The 21,179-nt window shown below is 34.8% G+C and overlaps 1 protein-coding gene across 2 annotated transcripts; it reads left to right on the top strand.

Moving 5' to 3' along the window:
* The first annotated feature begins 441 nt into the window (after positions 1–441).
* On the top strand, positions 442–21,168 carry LOC111797222 (UDP-glucose:glycoprotein glucosyltransferase-like). Of its 2 annotated transcripts, none has more exons than XM_023680183.1 (37): positions 442–793; positions 1,239–1,676; positions 2,340–2,493; positions 2,875–3,046; positions 5,439–5,512; positions 6,512–6,608; positions 6,692–6,804; positions 6,903–7,018; positions 7,320–7,377; positions 8,414–8,566; positions 8,666–8,764; positions 8,846–8,986; positions 9,199–9,267; positions 11,221–11,309; positions 11,462–11,624; positions 11,919–12,053; positions 12,180–12,279; positions 12,404–12,498; positions 12,585–12,697; positions 12,835–13,045; positions 13,322–13,390; positions 13,513–13,658; positions 14,580–14,681; positions 14,895–15,042; positions 15,168–15,224; positions 15,307–15,437; positions 15,575–15,663; positions 15,771–16,120; positions 16,575–16,670; positions 17,049–17,110; positions 17,628–17,730; positions 17,820–17,978; positions 18,157–18,297; positions 18,378–18,421; positions 18,632–18,746; positions 20,330–20,482; positions 20,583–21,168. In XM_023680183.1, exons 1-37 carry the CDS (start codon positions 630–632, stop codon positions 20,757–20,759), a joined length of 4,896 nt encoding a protein of 1,631 aa, XP_023535951.1. In that variant the 5' UTR covers positions 442–629; the 3' UTR covers positions 20,760–21,168. The 2 variants fall into 2 exon arrangements, with proteins under 2 accessions (XP_023535951.1, XP_023535943.1); XM_023680175.1 differs by having other exon boundaries at positions 17,046–17,110.
* The last annotated feature ends 11 nt before the right edge of the window (positions 21,169–21,179 follow it).

Genomic DNA, 21,179 nt, shown 5'->3' with positions numbered 1-21,179 from the left:
CTAATTGAACGTACTACACGTAAATGTATGGACCAATTCGCAATAAAATTCATTTGGCATTTAATAGTCACAGGACAACCAATAATGCTCAGGACTTTTCAAAATAAATAAATAAATAAATAAATAAATAAAAATATTACCTTTTTAATATTGGTCAAAAGGCAAAAATATGATAATATTATTATTTTTTAAATATATTTTTTGAAATTTCCATCGTGGGCCGTGCCATGATGGGCCTGTCTTTTCGGTGATAACCTATTGGGCTTATTTGTATGGTAGTGGGCTCAAAGACCGATCCGTTTGACTATCCAAATCCGGTTAATGGTTATCCAATAAACGGAAGCCACGTCGGCAGTTTGACGCGGCTATCCAAATGACAAATATACCCTTATATAATCTTTAGAATAACGATAATACCTTCTATTGGCCATGCGGTTTTTCCTTCCACTGCGGAGTCTTCTCCATCGTCGCCGAGCTTGAGAGGCTCAATTTCCAAACTTCCTTCTCTCGCCAATAGTCGGTCTCTCATTTTTTTTCACCCATCTCTTTCCGAGCCCATCGATGGTGGAGTCTCTAAATTTGATCGATTGAACTGAAGATCGTGATTCGTTTTGCATTTTTTTTTGCTAATGGGGACGAGCTGTTTTGGATCTGGGTGTGGAGCTCTGGTCGTTTTATCGTTGTTGGTAATCTATGGAGGTAGTGGAGCTTTTTCTGAGATTCGAAGACCCAAGAACGTGCAGGTTGCGGTTCAAGCCAAATGGCCTGGCACTTCAGTTCTCCTGGAAGCTGGGTATTTTTGCTTCATTCTCTCTTTGATGCTGTGTAATTATTGATTTGAAGCATTTGTAATGGTGTGTTCTTTAGTTGAAGAAAATGGAGTTATGTAGATAAAGCACTGCACCATTTAGTTCTTAAAGCTTTGATGACATTGGGAGAGGTGGTTTATAATTTGGCAGCTGCAGCTCTTAACCATTGAGATCCAATTTCCTATTGTGATAATGATTGACATTGAATGCAATGCTTGTGTTTGTGCAATACATTTCATTTGGGTGGTGGCATTTGTTTGTTATTAAAGTGGGTGTGTTCATATCTGAAAGATGGGTTGTTTTTCTTAATTTTAAAGCAAATTGAAGAATGAATGTCGAAAGTTGAACTGCTTAGTTGCGATCAGGGGATTTTTATGAAGTTTTTTGGTTTTAGACAATGCATTGACTTATATTCTTTGTTGAGTACAGTGAATTACTTGCTAAAGAACGGAAAGACCTTTACTGGGATTTTATTGAGATCTGGCTTCGTGAGGAAGGAAATGATGCTGATGCTTCTAGTGCTAAAGATTGTCTGAAGAAAATTTTGAAGCATGGACGTTTACTTTTAAGTGAACCTCTGGCTTCATTATTTGAATTTTCTCTCATTCTAAGATCAGCGTCCCCTAGATTGGTTCTTTTCCAACAGTTAGCCAACGATTCGCTTTCCTCTTTTCCTTTGCCTGAAGAAAATAACTCCAACATTGTTGGTGAAGGAAATGAAAGCATTGGAAGAAAAAAGTCAGATACTTCAGTTGTAGGACTTAACCAAAAAACTCCTGGCGGCAAATGTTGTTGGGTGGATACTGGTGGATCTCTATTTTTTGATGTTCCAGAATTGCTAACGTGGCTTCAGAATCCTGCTGAATGGTTAGTAATATTATCGAACTGGACCCGTGGTGGAGGCTATGTTGTTGATATTTTGCCCGAATTATTTTGCTAGTATTAAACCCATTATTGAAATTGATCTGGGATAAACCATTGGTAGGACATATTAGCCAACTCAACCTGACCCATAAGTTAAGCGGGTGAGTTTGTCTTGGTATGAATTCATTATAAGCAATATTTATTCTTTTTTGATTTTTTAGATAAGAAACAATTTCATTGATGTATGAAATTACAAAATAAGGAAAAGTTCTTCAGGGAGATAATTACAAAAGATCCCTCCAGTTAGAAAGGAGGGTGGTAAAGCTATAATGATGGAAAAGTGGGGAGCATTTACACCAAGTCACAATTGAACCAACTATAGCAACATGTGTACTATTTTGATTTTAAAAAACTCACCAAGAAATTTGGAAGAACACAGGAAAAATGTTCACCTAATCCAATTGCATAGGTTTCTTATTATGATTTTCGTAAAGAATTAATTTGATTAGACAGTTTTGGTGGATGAAACATTGAAATTAGATTTTGGGTAATTATTTCCTTTTCATTTATTGGCCCTTTTCCTTCTCACAGGGAGCATATTTAAATCACTACTTTCTGCATTATATTTTTCTTATTTTTTTTTATATGTCCATTTTCTGGTGTCAGTGTTGGGGATTGTTTACAGCCACCAGATTTGTATGACTTTGACCACGTTCACTTTGGTTCATCTTCTGGAAGTAGAGTAGCCATCCTTTATGGAGCCCTTGGAACTGATTGCTTTAAGCAATTCCATATCACTCTTGTCAAAGCTGCCAAAGAGGTTCATCCCCTGTGTTCCAATAATTTATTTTAATATTATGCTCATCACTATTTATTTATTTATTTATTATTTTTTTTTGATGAGACACACGGGCTCTTCATGTCATAGAAAGTATGAAATTACAGACATGGATTCTTCATTTCATAGAAAGTACTATCTTCATTACTTTCATTGTACTAATTAAAATTAAGGTTATGTTTTGCTCTTAAAACTATGAGGGTGATCTCAGTATGATCCTAAAGCTACTACTGTGTGCTTATGTGCTATCTGGTCTATCATGTGAAATGTTGTTAACCCTTTGGCCAATTGTAACATCCCTGCTTGTTACATTTCTTTTTCTAATATCTATATATATCATATGCTGTTTGGTTAAATTTGCAGGGAAAGGTTAAATATGTTACTCGACCTGTAATACCTTCCGGCTGTGAAGTAAAAATTAACTCTTGTGGAGCTGTTGGTACAAGAGGTTCCTTGAATTTAGGTGGTTATGGGGTAGAACTGGCCCTGAAGAACATGGAATATAAGGCTATGGATGATAGTGCGATAAAGAAAGGTCAGTTCACTTTCCCAGTATATTCTGTAGTTATTTAAGATGGTGAGATTGCCTTGTGCAGAAGTTTATTCCGGCTTGATTGAAGCTGACAAATGCTGTCTTTGAATTGTGTACTTTTGACATCCTTTATTGTTTATATGGCTCTTAAATCCCAACTAACTATGAATGAAAACTACTGCATGAAGGTTTGGAGTCTCCACTCTATAGATACTTATTTTCTGTATTGCATTTTATTTGTTGTATTTTAATTCAATCTTGCAATTGACAGTTATATATAAATATATATATAATTTTGCAATAGAACATGTTTTATTGGGTATTTTAGTGTTTGAAGTTTAGGATTTACATAAATTCACTATATATTTTCATTTGACAAGAAAACGAGAATTATAAACATTCAAATGTTAGTGTACCATTAAGAAAAATAATTTTTATCCTTTATGATCCGTACTTTTTTGAACATTGTCAGATTATAATGATATATACAACATATATTATATGTAGGGGAAGGGCGACCTTTTGGGAGGAGTTGGAAAGTCTTTGGGGGTTGTGTGATGGGGATTATTATGTGGCTAGATTCACATCAGAGAATTTGGAGGGTATTGGTTTAATACATCTATGGGAGCCTCCAATAGATTTGTAGAAGGTCATGTGCCTCTGTGGGATTTTTTAGGCTGTTGTAGGCTTGATGGATATCTTCTGTTCAAAGTATGGGTGAATGTGAACCACTTTGGGGAAGTTGAGAAATTTTGCCCTACAATTAAGTTGGTTGACTGCCCTATCCCAATGGCAAGGTCGTCAAGTGGCCCCCTGCACCTTCATGTTTGATAATATTTGGATTCAAAATTCTTGCTTTCTGGATTTTCTATGGTGTGACCACTTTTTATGCGTGTGTCCATCTTCCTTGGTTGCCAGTTCTTTAGGTAGGTTTCTCCAAAGCCAACAATTATGGGCTTGTTAAAGAACTTTCATCTTGCATCAATTCGGGTTCACTTTAATCACCTCCCATTTGTGTATGGTACTATTTTCAGCAAGGACTTTTCCAATAGAGATCTTGGGATGAGGTTAATCTGTTCTAACTGGCCATCATAGATCTCAATGTTAACAGTGAGGACCCATGAAATTGAAGCTTAAGCTCACCGTCTTTTCAGCAGCTAGTGGAGATCAATAGAATCTACAAGTGGAAGAATGGCCAACTTTCAGATTTAACTTCTTAAGCTTTTTCTCATGCACTCCCACTTATTTATACGTCTATTTTTTGAAATTTCACGGTTTTGGCTAAAAATCTGGAAAAACTAGTTAGAGAATTTTTATGGAAAAATGGTTCCATAGCTGAAGACAGCCACTGGTTTACTGAAACTCAGTTAAGCTTCCGATTGACAAAGGAGGCTTGGGTATTGGCAGATGTTCAAACGAGCACAACTTTTTTGCACACAGTCTTCTCCAACAAATATGGCTCTCAACCGAAGGGTTTATCCATTCTTGACAGGTTCTAGATTCCCATGATATTTCATTAGGAGTCAGCGGCAATTTTCCAACTCTTTGGTTTTCCTTAAATCTGGCAGTGGCAAAAGAATCAGATTTTGGGAGGATAATTGGCTAAAATCCCTCCTTCTAATGAGGTCTCTCTTGTGTATTAATTCCAATACTATTCCATTGCAACAAACAATAACCGTATGATATTGCTCGTTGGGACAAGGATTCTCTGTCTTGAAATTTGTCCTTTGGATTGTTACTAATCCAAGCACGTTCAAATAACTTAAAAAAGATGCCTCCCATAAGANTTTTTTTTTTTTTTTTTTTTTTTTTTTTTTGTATAAACAATGGAAAAATATGTGATGAATGTCTTCTCCAGCACTAAAACATAAAGGGCAGCAACTAAGGTTCAACAACCAATCTGGAGATTTTCTTTGAACTTTGTCGCATCTATTTAACTTCTCCAGAAAAACCAACGAGGTTAGAATATTCGCCTTTTTTGAGCTTTTAGTCTTCCATCCGGCTGAAATGAAGGTTTTTACCCTTAGCCTCTCACAAGGTTGAAACCAATCAGGTTAGTGTGAAAATTTATCGTACTTTCACAGCTGTAGTTTATCTTCTCTTTTGGCCAATTGGAAGCTCTTTTTGTAGATCTCAGCTTGGGAGTAAATCCCCCCATAGCTCATACCATTTCATCTTATCAATGAAATGGACAAATAATGTTTTTCATTAAAAAAAAAGTTGTGTTCAATCTTAACGTAGGGTCTCATACTAGGAAAAAGGGGATGTAAATTTATTATATAAGCTTTTCTACAAATTCAGTTGAGGGAATAGACATTCTACTCTTTTCCATAATTGGTTAATTTAATTTTTTTTTCTGGGTCAAGATGCCTTGAAATAGTCTTATGGATTGCAGGTGTCACTTTGGAAGATCCTCGGACTGAAGATCTCAGGCAAGAAGTTAGAGGCTTCATATTTTCCAAGATTTTGGTGTGTATTCCTTTAAGTTATTCTGTTCTTTTCTTTTTTATTTTTCAATTTTTTGAAGATTGCTATATCATATTATACCAAACAACGATCTGAATGATCCACAGTTTACTTCAATGGTTATTAAATTGATATCACCTTAACGGTCATATTTTCTTTATTATGTAAAGAGCACATTTTCTGCAATCATTCCGCTCATTTTCAAGATTGGAGTGGAGTTTCACTTTTAGTGTTCTTATTGTAATTTTTTGAATGCTCACCGCCTGGATTGCCCTTTGAGCTATTAATCATGTAGCTTTAATTTCATCTGACTTCTTATGAATGCCATAGTTTTAAGGATTTTAGTTTTCCTTCAAACCGATACATTGAATGTATCAAGGTGCCAGGTTCTTTTTGCTGGGTTTTGCAAGCGTATAGCTTACCTCTGCTTGGTGGTGCTACAATGATAGAGAATTCTTTTGTAATTACAACTTCTCCATGATCTTCCAAGATTGGAAAGCTCTTCTTTCCGAGCTTTTGGAGGGGACCATCAACCTTCTCCACACCCTTAGGTTTTCCCAATTTTTGTTGTGAAGTAACATATTAGGTTTCTTANTTAATGAAAAAAAAAAAAAAAAAAAACAAAAAAAAAAAACAACAGTACCAGGGCACTTTGTTGAAAGAAAAACTTTTGCTCCCCATGATACCTCCTGAATATGATTTCACGGGGACTAATTGGTCTGTTCTTTGGCAGCAGGTGCACAGTAGCTGCAGTTTTTGTAGTTTCTTGTTTTCCCCTCATAATGAAAGTGTGTTTATCGTCTCTTAAATATGATGTTCCTTGTTCAGAAAAAGCTGAAATAGAAAGGAAAAAAAAAACAAAAAAATAGTACCTAATATATCTTAATCTGTTTCCACATTGTTAGTCTAATAATGTTGTTAGAATGCTTATGGTTAATTTTAGCCAGGTTGGCCTTATGGCTTATGCAACTAAGGTTGAAAAGATTTATTTGTTCAACGTAGGAACGGAAACCAGAGATAACATCTGAAATCATGGCTTTTAGGGATTATCTATTGTCATCAACTGTTTCAGACACACTCGATGTGTGGGAACTGAAGGGTAATTGGACTTTGAAGTTTACTGTATGATATTCTGTTGGTGTCTGTTTTCCAAAGCCTAACTAATTGCTTCCTTCTTGGCAGACTTGGGACATCAAACTGCACAGAGAATAGTACAGGCCTCTGATCCGTTGCAGTCAATGCAAGAAATAAATCAAAATTTTCCTAGCATAGTTTCTTCCTTATCTCGCATGAAGGTACATGCTCTATAAGGTACCCCTGCATGAAGTAATCTTATGGCGTCAAATATCTTTGCCATAAAATATTATTGTGTTTTCTGCTGATTGGTTTGCAGCTCAATGACTCGGTTAAAGATGAAATCACTGCTAATCAACGCATGATTCCACCTGGCAAGTCCTTAATGGCTCTCAATGGTGCTTTAATCAATATTGAAGATGTTGACCTCTATCTGTAATGCTTATGCTCTCCTTGATATTTCTCTCTCTTATGAACATTTTATCATTTTTAGTTTACATGTTCCCAGATTCTTGCTTTTTGCATAGATTAAGGATCTTTTGCTGTTTATTATAAATTTAGTAGATCATGCATGTACATTTATCTGTTTGGTAGGGAATATTATTTACATTAAACAAAAGGCATTATGATCCTCCCCTTTTGTTATCATTAGTTCGGTTCCATCCTTTGTCCACCAATTTCTTTTGGTTAGTGTAAACCGGTGGGATCTTTTAACTCTGCTGCCACTTTTTTGTAGGTTGATTGACATGATCCATCAGGACCTATTGTTGGCTGATCAATTTACAAAACTGAAGGTAAAGAATTTCGTTCTTATGTGGTTAAATGGAATGACATTTTGTTGGAGAGTAGATAAGTACTTTAGAAACAAAAACGATAGCAAAGCAAGTTTAAAGAATAGGACACAGTTTGAAAGACGGGCGGAATGAAGAACAAGGAATTGCCCCTAAATTTTCTTAGATTAGAAAAAAAAATCTTTAAAAAAATTTAGATTTAAAGTTTTTGCTTTAGTTTCTCTCTCAATTTTTAGAATTGATAAATTATGACTATAAAGAGCTAGAAACTAAAATTTTGTTCCTCATAAAATTCTCTGGCTCTGCCACTTTTGCAAGCCTTTTTGTATGATCATCAAAAGTATCCTTTGACTGAGTTCTCTTGTTGATCCTTTTATCTCTTCGTGTGATCCACGCTCTCCTATTCCTCTATTTTTCTCGCTTTGAAGGTTCAGAGAAGGTAATTTTTTTTCTTGGAAGTAGTTAATACTATTCTTCTCGTCCAAAGTCTTCCTCTTTTATGTGATTCCTTACTTTTTTTTTGATGACTAGTTGGACACCCTTTTTGTAACTCCATAGTCTATTTTTTTGTAAAACTGTAAAGATTTACGTGGCATTCACTTGAAAAGTGGCGGAGTTTTTTTAGTAAGGGTCCCCTTTGGAGAACTATGTTCAATTCNAAAAAAAAAAAAAAAAAAAAAAAAAAAAGAGAAGAAGAAGAAGAAGAAGAAAGAAAGAAAGAAGTAAAAGAAAAAAAATTCTTTTGTTGTCCAATTTTCATCCTTTATCCATGATCTTTTGCTTACAAATGATCAGCATTAGTTTAACATTTTCTCTCCAAAAAAAATACCGATCCTTTTCTAATAAAAGATATAGTTAATGAGTTATCCAAATATCTTTGGATTTTTAATTTCTAAATTTCCTGATTGTGAAGAGGGATTATTTATGAGGAATTTTCTATTATTCGAGTTTCAAGCATTGAAACATCTGAGGTTAAAGTGTTTTGACTTAGTTGAGTTCCCATTTTGTTTGTTAACAAGTTGATGTTGCCAACAATCAGATTCCAAATCATACTATTCGGAAACTTCTGTCAAGTTTGCCTCCAGCTGATTCCGACTTACTCCGTGTGGACTTTCGTTCTTCTCATGTGCATTTCCTCAACAATTTGGAAGAAGATGCTATGTACAAGCGATGGAGGAGCAACATCAATGAGGTAATTTAGTAACGCATCGCCTACTGATTTTCAATATTCTGATGAATTGATGATTCCATTTCATTTTTCAATCTCTAAGTACATATTTAATTCATGTAGATTTTGATGCCAGTCTTTCCTGGACAACTTCGCTACATCCGCAAAAACCTATTTCATGCTGTTTATGTTCTTGATCCCGCAACAGTTTGTGGTCTACAGGTCCTTATTTTTCCTGTAAAAAATTTCCTTGTTTGGCAAGATGTTGCTACGTCTCCTTAATTATAAAATCCAAACATGCAGACAATTGACACGATCCTGTCATTGTACGAGAACAGTTTTCCTATTAGATTTGGAGTGTTACTGTATTCTTCCAAATTTATCAAGGAAACTGAAAGCGATGATGATGGGTTAAATAAATCCGAGGCAGATACATCCAGTTTGGTAATTTTTTTTTCTCAAAATTTTTATTATATCGTTTAGCAGTTTTAGCATGCAATTTGTTATCTGCCATCCATGATTAAGAAAATCAACAATATTTCTAGATTTCTCCGGATCAATAATCACAATGTCCACCTATTGACAATTGGAGTACTTTGTTAGGTTGAAGAACCAGAAATGATACTGCTTATTATGATGAATGCCTGTTTTTGCAGATAATACAGCTGTTCCTTTATTTTAAAGAGAACCACGGGATTCAGACAGCCTTTCAGTTTCTGAGCAATGTATGTTCTGCAGCTTTGTTCTCATTGTTTTATCTTGTTGGTTAGCATCTTCTCAGTCAGTTAACTGTGCACTCATTTTTTTTTGGTTCATTCCAATCTATTGAGGAACAAAGTTATTTTCGGTGGTTGAGGAAGGGTAGTATTCATTTCGAACATCTTTGGAGTCTTGTGCAGAAGAAATTATTGCATCTCCTAAATTTGGTTTCTTGATGTTTTTTTTTCTTCTGGTTTGAAGCTTTTGAGGGGTGTTCTTTATATATGATATGGTTTATATGTTTTTTCTGGGTTTCTTTTATTTCCTTTACATCCTTTGTTCTTGTTTTACTCTCTTTTGGAGTTTGTTTCCTTTTTAGCGTTAGTCTCTTTTCATTTTATCAATAAAAGGTTTCATTTCTTGTTAAAAAAGTATTAAGTTCATTCTCTCAGTAGAATTCTCGATAATTGTAGAGTTACTAGTGTGAAAAATACATGATGCACATTTAAAGAATCTCTCAATTTTTCAAACGTAGCACTTCACACATTTCAAAACTAACACGTCCATTTTTAGATATGGGGCTAGCAATCTTTTTTGGCTATAATTGGAGAGATGATGCAGGATACTTGCCTAGATTTCCAAGAATTTTCTCCTTGCCCGTCTTTATGAGATTTCTATCTACCAAAGAAGCTCACGTTCTTAGAAATTACTGCTTGAACATTGCCCTTTACCAGTATTTTTTTCATTGGTATATACATCATGGTTAACCAAAGGTGACTGAAAAGGGACCTTTCATAAGAAATTATTGAAATTTTATATTCCCAAAAATATAAATTCTTTTTAGGGGTGAGAGGAACAATAGAATTTGTAGAGGGCTTGAGAGATCTCCAAACAAGGTTTGGTCCCTTGTTAGATTCTGTGTTCTTGTGGGTGTGTAACTAAGTTCTTTTGTAATTATCCTTTAGGTTTGATCTATCTTGACTGGAAGCCCAATCTGTAGATTGCCTCCCTCTCTTTGTAGGCTCTCCTTTTGTATGTCCTTGTATTCTTTCATTTTTTCTCATTGAAAGTTTGGTTTTTCATTTAAAAAATCTTTTTAATGTCATTGTCTTGGAGGCTTAAGTATTAATGGCCAGGCTCAAAGAAGAAATTCTAGTTCCTACCTCAATCCCAATCCTTTACAAAAATAGCTTCGAGATTGCCTACCATATTTTCTTAACGTGTTCCTTCAGGGCCTGGTTTTGGGATATATTTAGTTTCTTCCAACTCAGTAGCCTATCTCCCACTTGATTAATCAAATGGTGGGTTGATTTTTTTTTTTTGGTGGTCGGAGTTTTTAAGGTAAAAAAGGTTGCGGCATTATTCACTTTTGTAGGCACTTTGCTTTGGAAGGCTTGGTTGGAGAAAACTACTACCCTTTTCTGGGTTACTATTTCTATATTCAAGTTAAAACTTATTTTAATATTATATAAACTCCATTGGTGCCTTTATATTTTATATTTTATATTTTTTTTTGCAATTTCAACTCAAAATAATTAAATTATCTCTTATCTGGAAGGAACTTACATAACTTCAGCAATAACAAATACTAAAAGTGCTTACTTGTAGTAATGCTATTAATAGTACACCAAGCTTATTCTCAGATGTCTTCAATCCATACGTAGTTCTAAGTTCCCTTGCTAATAAGTGCAGGAGACTAGTTAGCATAGCATGACTTCCAATGTTTAGGCATCGGGAGAGGTCTTACAATGTTGTTTAGTCCCTTGTTAGATCCTATGTCTTTAGTCTTTGGCAAGACCTTTTTGTAATTACCCTCTAGGTCTTATTTTACTGGATTGGAGTCTCTTTTGTTAATTCTTTTTGTATGCCCTTTTTTCCCCTCAATGTAAGTTTAATTATTCATGCAAAAAGAAATGCTCCGGAAGGCTTCAGACATGAAATTAATTAGTTATTTTACTGAACTTGTTGAATTGGATCAGGTAAACAAACTACGGCTTGAAGCAGATGGTTTAGCTGATGATGCTCCTGAAATGCATCATGTTGAAGGAGCTTTCGTGGAAACTCTTCTGTAAGTTCACTGAATTGGATTTGCTATGTTGAATACCTTTAAATAGATGTTATCTCCAATATCGCATTTTGTATATTTTCTTTTGGTTACTAGTGTCAAATTCTATTTACTACAAATAATCTAGAATAATCGACTTCTTTCTGTTTTCATAGACCTAAGACAAAATCTCCTCCTCAAGATGTTCTACTAAAGTTGGAAAAGGAGCAAACTTTTAAAGATCTGGCTGAGGAAAGCTCCATGTTTATTTTTTCTCGTGGCTTATCTAAATTGGAGTGTTCCCTCTTGATGAATGGGCTTGTACTTGATTCTAGTGAGGTAATATCTTATGTGTTAAATAGATTCAGATCAAATTTTGACCATACAAAGTTGCTATCATTTTATTTGAAAGATGCTATTTTCTTTCAGTTCTTTTAGTCTTTGTTGAACAGTTTATGATCATCCCATTATGCGGTATGCTGATTAGACATAAGCATCAGTTTCTGAAGGATGATTTAACTTCGTTTGGTTCTTAAATGGAAATTTTTTATCAAGCATATACAGTTTGGCTCGACTCAATCAACTCTTGCCTTTGTCCTCTGTTCATAACGTTTTGGTATCTCTTTTGATCAGGAGTCTCTAATAAATGCCATGAACGAAGAGACTCCACGGATACAGGAACAAGTTTATTATGGACATATATCTTCTCGCACTGACGTTCTTGAAAAATTCTTATCAGAGAGTGGTATTAGTCGCTATAATCCACAGGTGAATTATTGGCATAATGCTGTTTGATTGTGGAATCTGGTTTTTTGTGCTGATTGATTGAGAGGCTTTTATGTCTTTAATATATCTCATTGACCTTATTGCATCATTGTGTCCATTTTTATGCAGATTGTTGCTGAAGGGAACTCACGTATTGTTTCTATGTTTGCATCCACTCATGGAGGGGAGTTTTTATTGAATGGCTTTAACTATTTTCATTCTCCTGGAAGTAAGAATTATATTATTTTTTCTATTCATCAAATTTTGTATCTTATAAACAAAGCATAATCGAATGGTTCAGAACTTTTAGCTTTGAGATTACCAGTTCATGAGATTCCATTTTTATTTTCCAGCTACGGACGATTTGAAGCCTGTGACCCATCTCCTGGTCATTGATGCTGCTTCAAAGAAAGGAATAAAGTTGCTGAAAGAAGGCTTACACTATCTGGTTATTGCATTTGGCAGAAATTTATTGTCACAAATTTTATCAATTGAAAAAGTATTATTTATTTAAATTATAGTATTGGAATGCAGATGAGAGGATCTAAAAGTGCTCGTGTCGGGTTCCTTTTTACTACTAGCAACCATGCCCAAGAATCCAGTTTGCTTTTAGTGAAGTTTTTTGAGATTAGTGCATCATTGCATAGGTTTGTTCTGTCCTTTATTGTCGTGGTTTTCTCCTTTTGATTTTCCTTTTTTTTTGGGGGGGTAAGTTGCTGGTTGGGGCTATGCAGTGTATTTTCTGCCTAACATTTATTATTTTTATTTTTGCATATTATTGCAGCCACAAGAAGAAGGTTTTAGATTTTCTAGATCAGTTATGCTCAATATATAGTCAAAAGTTCATCCCTGGATCTTCAGAAGTAGTTTATAGCCCTCAAGAATTTATTGAGAAAGCCTGTGAGCTTGCTGAAGCAAATGATTTACCACCTAAAGCATACAGAATAGCTTTCTCTGATTCTTTTGTTGATGAACTGAGAAAGTATTTGGGCCAGGTATACCACTTTTTGTTAGATTGTGTGGTTAGTTCCTGAATCAATGTTTCTTCTTAAAGAAAGTGCTCCTGATTCAAAGTGATACTTCTCAACTCTTGCAGTTGGAGCTTTTTGATATGATAAACTACTTTCAAGAAAATTACTCCCTGTTCTGTTTTTCTCTGCCACTTGTTGGTTTTATCTGTGTATTTTCTATCCATTTAGATGCTCGATCTAAACATCTTCCCTATGTCTAAAGTAGAAAATGTTATATATTGCATGCACAATGGTTTTCAGGTGGAACGTCTTTTGTCGGGGCAGCTTGGCCTTGAATCTATTGTTAATGCAGTTATTACCAATGGAAGAGTGAGTCCTTTTTGCTGTTTTCACTTTGATTTTTTTTTTTTCTGTAAATTTGACTGTGATTTTCCTGAAATATATGGCTGCATTTGTGGAACTTGTTAATCATACATTGCATTCACGCCTAGGTTACACTTCTTACTGATGGGAGCTCATTTTTGAGTCACGACTTACATCTACTGGAAGCAGTTGAGTATAAGCGGAGAATAAAACATATTGTGGAAATTGTTGAAGAAGTGAAGTGGGATGATTTTGATCCTGACACACTAACAAGGTTTACTCCCCCTTCTCCCCCAGTGCTTGCACTTTATTTATTGTAAAAAAATTTGATGCAACGAGGACATGTGCCATTGTTTTTTAAACTACAGGTTGAAGTACTTTTTTAAATTTCATTGTTTCATCAGTACCAAGAAGTTTGGACCACATAACATGCTCTACATGCACAGCAATATTAGGGTGTCCTCAGGGGCATCTTAATTCTCTTTTATTCAACAGGAAATTCATGGTTATTTACTGTCTAAGCTTGTGTTAGACTTAATGTTTTCCTTTCCTCAAACCTCTATGAGCAATCTATCTTGTTATTTCTGTGATAGAATCAACTCAAATCAATTTCTTGCTTGCTGTACTATGATCATATCTGGATGGAGATAGATTAACTTGGGAATGCTAGCATTGCTCCTAATTTCCCACCTTTCTTAGAGGATGGCATGCGACCAGAAAATAATAGTTAGCTGTACTATCTAATTTGTGCCCTTGTTTTACCTTTTCTCCCCTTTAACTATTATATAATTTGTACGTAGCTCTTTGTATTATCTTGATTTTCAATCATTACTTCCTCAGGAATATATTTATATTATTATATATATATTTTTTTTTTGCATTTTTGTGGGGGGAAAAACAATGGATTTAGAGGTACTTTTGTTAATGAATAGAAGAATTTAGAGGTATTAAATGGATAAGGCGACATTGAAAGTTTAAACTATTGCTTGAAATATCATCTCAAATGTTTGGAAGCTAAGGAAGAGATAATAACTCTGCTGTTATCCTTATGTCTTTTGTACTGTTATAAATCATTTAGGATTTCATATTAATACATTTGTAACTCACTGGTCTCATCTTTTTTTAGTAATTGTAGTATTTAATGATCACCCTTTTGATTTGTATTAACTGTTCGTGATAATCCACACTTCTGCAGCAACTTCCTCAGTGATGTTATTATGTTTGTTTCATCCTCAATGGCTCAGCGGGATCGAAGTTCCGAAAGTGCACGGTTTGAGGTTTTGAATGCAGAATATAGGTAAGGATTTCAATTTAGTGTGTGGATTATCCTTTTCCTTTGAATTTTATCAATAATATGACGAATTAGAAATCCTTGTAATGCTATTTGAAAATATTGTGAAAAATCTCTGCATTCTATTCAACTTTCAATGTCAGTGGCTATGCTTTACAATTCAGGATTCCATATCTTTGGCCTCCCTCGCCCTTACTTTTCTTTATTTTCAATTTGCAGTGCCATTGTAGTGAGTAATGAAAATTCTAGCATCCATATTGATGCTGTTATTGATCCACTCAGTCCATCTGGCCAGAAGCTATCATCAATTCTTCGTGTTTTGTCCAAATACATACAACCTAGCATGAGGATTATATTAAATCCGCTGGTGAGCTGTTTAAACCTCGTACAGTTTCAGAGGGTGTTAATCGTGTCTATTTTATTGAATGCAAATGATTATTCTTTGATAGTCATTAATTTCTTGAGAAATTAACGTTGTCTTCTCTGTGGCAGAGTTCGCTTGTTGATTTACCTTTGAAGAATTACTACCGCTATGTTCTGCCATCAATGGTAATTATTAATTAAGGCCTTTGGTAGTTTAACACAAGTTTTCTCCCATTATTGGTGTCTGAGTTGTTCATGACAATTTCAGGATGATTTCAGCGGTACAGATGTAACCGTTAATGGCCCTAAAGCATTTTTTGCAAATATGCCATTGTCCAAGACATTAACGATGAATCTTGATGTTCCGGAGCCATGGCTTGTTGAGCCTGTTATTGCTGTGTATGTTTTATCCACTAGCTGTATACTCTCATTTTACAATCGTATAAGTTTGAATGGTTTATTTCATTTAAATAATGCTGTATTCCTTTTGATTTCAACATCTTGTGTTGTTTCTTGCATCACGTTGTAAATTTCAGTCACGACCTGGATAATATTTTACTTGAGAATATTGGGGAGACAAGGACGTTGCAAGCGGTGTTTGAACTGGAAGCTCTTGTTCTTACCGGTAAGCAGTGTAGCAAATCTACGGATGTGGGGAAACATAGATGTAACTAAATCTGAAATAAGGTTCATTGATTGTATTACTTTATGTATCATCTTTTTCATTTTCAGGCCACTGTTCAGAGAAACATCAAGAACCTCCCCGGGGTCTCCAGTTGATTCTTGGTACAAAGAGCACACCACATTTGGTTGATACTCTAGTAATGGCAAATTTGGGCTATTGGCAAATGAAAGTTTCTCCTGGAGTTTGGTACCTGCAACTTGCTCCCGGTAGAAGTTCTGAACTTTATCTTCTGAAGCATGGTGGGGATGGAAGTCGGGATAAAACATTGTCAAAACGTATCATAATTGATGATTTGCGGGGTAATGTTGTTCGCATGGAAGTAGAAAAGAAAAAAGGAAAAGAGCATGAAAAGTTGTTGGCTCCTGACGGTGGTGATGACTTGCTGGAGAATAAGAAAGTGCGTGTTCATTTTTAGGAATTAGTCTTGCTTTTATTGGTTAAATTACAAGTTTAGTCCATAAAATAATCTTTTAGATTTGTGTCCAATAGATCCTTGAACTTTTAATTTCGTGCCTAAACATCCTTTGAATTATTTGACATTTTTTTAAAATTCACTAACATACTAAATACAAAATTAAAAGTTTTGGGTCCTATAAGTTAATTTCTAAAATTTTGAATATGTTAGGCACCTAGAAACAAAGTTCAAAATTTAAGGACCTATGCAAAATTGAAAGTCCAGAAACCTACTAGACACCTTTTAATTTTTAATTTAGGGACCTTTTAGTTACAAACTGAAAATTTCAGCGAATAAACTTGTAGTTTAACCTTTTTTTATTTCATGTTGGTGGATGAACTTTTCTGGTGCATAATAGATTTAACGCTAGAATTGTGGCTTTTTTGAATTTCTGCAGGAAGGCCCGAATAATTGGAACTCTAATATTTTGAAATGGGCTACTGGTTTGATTGGAAGCAGTGATCAATCAAAAAAAACTAAAGACACGTCTGTGGTGAGTTCTTAATTAATTTCTTCACCTTCTTCATGTGCTGATGTAAATTATCTTTCGGACTCTGGCCTTACATTTAAATAGTTTTAACTTTTAGGCTATTCATGTGATGTTTTACATGAATCTTTTGCTTTCAGGTCTATTTTTTCTTTTTTTTTGGGTGTTGGTAGGAATATTTTTCTTTCGTGGGAGGGAATATATATATATATATATTTATCTTTTGTCATAATAGACAAAAGTTGTATGTTGCTATCACAAAAGGGTTTAGTCAATTATGTTGGGAAGTTTTTATTTATGCTCCTATTGATAATGGGCAAACTTATGTCGTTTGAATGATTTTGCATGTTCTTAATTCTAATCTTGATTCATTCTCTGTAGAAGCAAGGAAAAGGAGGGCGCCATGGAAAGACAATAAATATTTTCTCCATTGCCTCTGGACACCTGTAAGTATAACATTACTGGAGATATAATCAGTTTCTTTTGGGTGGTGCAAGTTATATTTGTGTCTGTAGTGGCCTGTACCCTATTCTTAATCTCTTCGCTCTGATTTTCGTGGGTCATTCCTTTTGTGGTCCAAAGAAGGTGGTCTGGCTTTTTACAGGGTGTTCATTTGGTCTCTTTGGTGTGAGAGAAATGGTCGAATTGTCTGAGATATAGTCACTAATTCTGAGGCTTCCATAGAGTTGGTTGCTTTAATTCTGTGTTGGTGTAAAGCATCGTTTTTCTGATTAGTCTTTCATCTTTATTCACGACTTTTAGTATCTTATCGATGGCTTCCCTTGCATTGCCGGGTATGAGCGGTTAGTGATTAGGGGAATTCAAGTCCTTTTATTTCATTTATGCAATGAACTTGTTACTCTTCTATCATCTCTTTTGGGCAGTGAAATTTATTTATATTCGTTACTATAGCAGTCTGGTTTTTTGTAAAATGGTCCACTTACTGATAATATTTCATGGCAGATACGAACGCTTTCTGAAAATCATGATATTGAGTGTCCTAAAGAATACACATCGGCCTGTGAAATTCTGGTTTATAAAGAACTACCTATCTCCTCAGTTTAAGGTTAACACAACATTGCATCTCATGGGCCTTTTTTTCCTTCATTTTTGAAGAATATTCCTAATGCCTATGCTCTTTGGTGACATAATCAGGATGTAATTCCACGCATGGCTGAAGAATATGGTTTTGATTATGAACTAATCACTTACAAGTGGCCGACTTGGTTGCATAAGCAGAAAGAAAAGCAAAGGATTATTTGGGCATATAAGATTCTATTTCTTGATGTTATCTTCCCTCTTTCATTGGAGAAGGTACCATGCCATCAACATGCTCCAAACAACCATGATTTCCTCTAACTTATTTTTAACCAGAAATAAACCTTTCAGTTATTAATAAAAGATCAAAATGTTAGTGTAACTTATTCAGTCACCTGTTGCTTGCCTATTTAACCATCTAAAAAAAGTATTGTTCGTTTGCGAAAACCTGCAGGTCATTTTTGTTGATGCTGATCAGATCGTCCGCACAGACATGGGGGAACTCTATGACATGGATATCAAGGGAAAACCACTAGCATATACACCCTTTTGTGATAATAACAAGGATATGGATGGATATCGGTTTTGGAGACAGGTACATATCAATCTCCTCTACTGTTGTCAATATCTATTTTTCTGTAGCGCCCTGTTCTCACAATTTCTTTTCTTTGACAGGGATTCTGGAAAGAACATCTACGTGGAAGACCATACCATATAAGGTATCTTATCTTGTGGTTGTTCACTTGGACCAAATACAAATCCTTTCTTGTGTAAATTGAATATTGTTATGAAAAAAGTCTAATCTTCATCTTTTTTCAAACCTCACTTTCCTAATAGAGGTTCAACTTTTTAAATTTCTGGAAATTGCTAGATAGCTTGCATTTACTAATAATTTGCTTCATTAATATTTTAATTTCCATTTCCTACAGTGCTTTATATGTCGTTGATTTGAAGAAATTCCGAGAAACAGCAGCAGGAGATAATCTTAGAGTTTTCTATGAATCTCTAAGCAAGGATCCCAATAGTTTATCCAATTTGGATCAGGCAAGTAAATTTTACATCGTTTGATGTCTTATTAGTATACCATATGATACTTCATAGTTTTGAGATGATGTTCGTCGAGTAAATTTTACATTACCTGATATATTTTGTCCTCGTTTCATGGGGCATGGCCATTTATCATATTACTGGATATTACTCTATCAATTATTGAGGTAATGTGTGAGATCCCCATGTCGGTTGGGGAGGAGAACGAAACATTCTTTATAAGGTATGGAAACCTCTCCCTAGCAGATGTGTTTTAAGCCCGAAAGGGAAAGCTCAAAGAGGACAATATCTGGTAGCGGTGAGCTTAGGCTGATCTTTGAAGATCCTTTTGATTAGAATCTTGAAATCTCCCTTTGAGAATGAAGAAAATGGGTTTTCTGTTTAACAAGAAACAAAATTTTTATTCATAGAAGAAAAGATTGAAAAATGTTCAAGGATACAAGCTCTAGAAGAGAGTGAAAAGAAAGCCAAACAACAAAAAAAGCTAAAATCTCTAAATATTCCAAGAGTCAAGAAATGAAATCTAATTCCTAATATTGGCAACGAAGCTGGGTAGAATGTTCTTTATATTTAGACAAGTAACTTAGTAAGATGTGACAACACTCTAGATTCCTAATAGTTATTGGGGCCAATAGAAAATGAAGTGAACAAATTCTCGGACGAAGCTAGGTAGGAACCTAAAGGATAATGAAGCAACAGAATGGGTTGAATTAAGCCTTGACCTTGCCCTAGTAGTATTGTCAAATGAAGTAGATTCGTTAACTTGTCTCTCTAGCACTGATAGAGTATTCTCTACAAAATCCTTGGTGATGGAGAGGAGAAAAAATAGAAACAACAAATCCTACACTAGTAAAGATAGTTTGGACATTACGTCACACTAAAAAAGTGAAGTTCTTTCTTTGGGGAAATAGCACATAATGCCATTAGCACAAGTGAAAATTGTCAAAAAAATCACAAAGCTACTTGTTTATGCAATGCACATACGCTCAGAATTTTTCTGGACAACGATTCTCAATATATTCGGATGTCATCTCATATTTTCTAGGGAGGTAAAGGATCTATTGGACATGACCCCAACGTACCACCCCTTCAAGAATGCAAGAACCTTACTATGGAAAAATCTCATCATTACTTTTTTTTTGAAACTTATGGAAAAATCTCATCATTACTTTTTTTTGAAACCTATGGAAAGAAAGAAATCAAAGAATATTTGCAGAAAAGACAGACTTGTACAAACTCTTCCACCTCCACATATTTACTAAGTTATATCTTGGTGTAAACTGTGTTATTTACTAAGTTATATCTTGGTGTAAACGGTCTAATATTTTACCTCCTGTAGTTATACCTCCCGTGTTGTTAATTGGAAAGGACTTTTATAAAGACTTTTATAAACATCATGATATCGCATTCTTTTCTTAAATTTCAATCATCTATGAAACGGTCTCTGATAAAAATAAATAAATAAACTTTTCTCATTTTAGTTTGATCATTGAATATATTAGGGGTTCGAAATTCCCAATTTTGAGGAAACTTAATATGTTACAACGGTTTGAATTTTTATATATTTCTTGCTTTTTCAGGATCTTCCTAACTACGCTCAACACACTGTGCCCATTTTCTCTCTACCACAAGAATGGCTCTGGTGTGAGTCATGGTGTGGTAATGCCACAAAATCCAAGGCTAAAACGATCGATCTCTGTAACAACCCCATGACCAAAGAACCGAAGCTAGAGGTCCGTTTTTTGTTTCTTCAATTCATTTGTATCTTTAGAATGGCCAGATCTTGAAAGCTTTTCATCTCCATCTTTCATTGAAATTAGTCGCAATTTTCAGGGTGCCAGAAGAATTGTTCCGGAATGGCCAGATCTTGATTTGGAGGCTAGAACATTCACAGCTAAAATATCAGGTGATGCAAACCCTCAAACACCCGACTTACCGACCGATCAAACCGAAACTTGTGCGAGTAAGAAGCCTATTGATGAAGATGTGGAATCAAAGGCAGAGTTATAATGAGATAATTTAAGTTCTATCAAATTAGAGTGATGGGACAATTCTGCTTTCAATTCAACATCTCTCTCCTACTTATAAGAACCTGATACCCCATGTTAGTGTTCTTAGATTTAACTTGGAAGCCAGATGGATATTTGCCTCTGTAGGCTGATAAGAACTAAGGTCATACCTCTCCCTCCAATATTCTTGGAAGAGTTGTTTTATCCAGTTCCCTCTCTTCTCTACCATTTTAAATGCTAACCTTATGGAAAAGGTTGGCAATTTTGATAAAGACATGTATAGTAATAGCTGGTTTTGTAGTTTAGTATAATCACTTCTTACTGCATTGGAGTTTCCAAGAATTATCTTTCGTTAATTTCCATCAGGAAACCTTCTGTTGTGATGCTAGAAATTTGCTATTTTGCCTCCATATTTCATAAT

The sequence above is a fragment of the Cucurbita pepo genome, chromosome LG01, assembly GCF_002806865.2.
Source record: "Cucurbita pepo subsp. pepo cultivar mu-cu-16 chromosome LG01, ASM280686v2, whole genome shotgun sequence".
In the NCBI taxonomy this organism is placed as follows: domain Eukaryota; kingdom Viridiplantae; phylum Streptophyta; class Magnoliopsida; order Cucurbitales; family Cucurbitaceae; genus Cucurbita; species Cucurbita pepo.
This window is presented reverse-complemented; position numbering and strand designations above follow the sequence as displayed.

Bases quoted from the DNA above. Each gene is read 5' to 3' on its own strand.
- LOC111797222 (XM_023680175.1), top strand. From the start codon at position 630: ATGGGGACGAGCTGTTTTGGATCTGGGTGTGGAGCTCTGGTCGTTTTA. The intron at 8,765-8,845 runs GTCCTTATTTTT...CCAAACATGCAG, and splicing joins CAACAGTTTGTGGTCTACAG to ACAATTGACACGATCCTGTC. The intron at 16,121-16,574 runs GTGCGTGTTCAT...GAATTTCTGCAG, and splicing joins ACTTGCTGGAGAATAAGAAA to GAAGGCCCGAATAATTGGAA.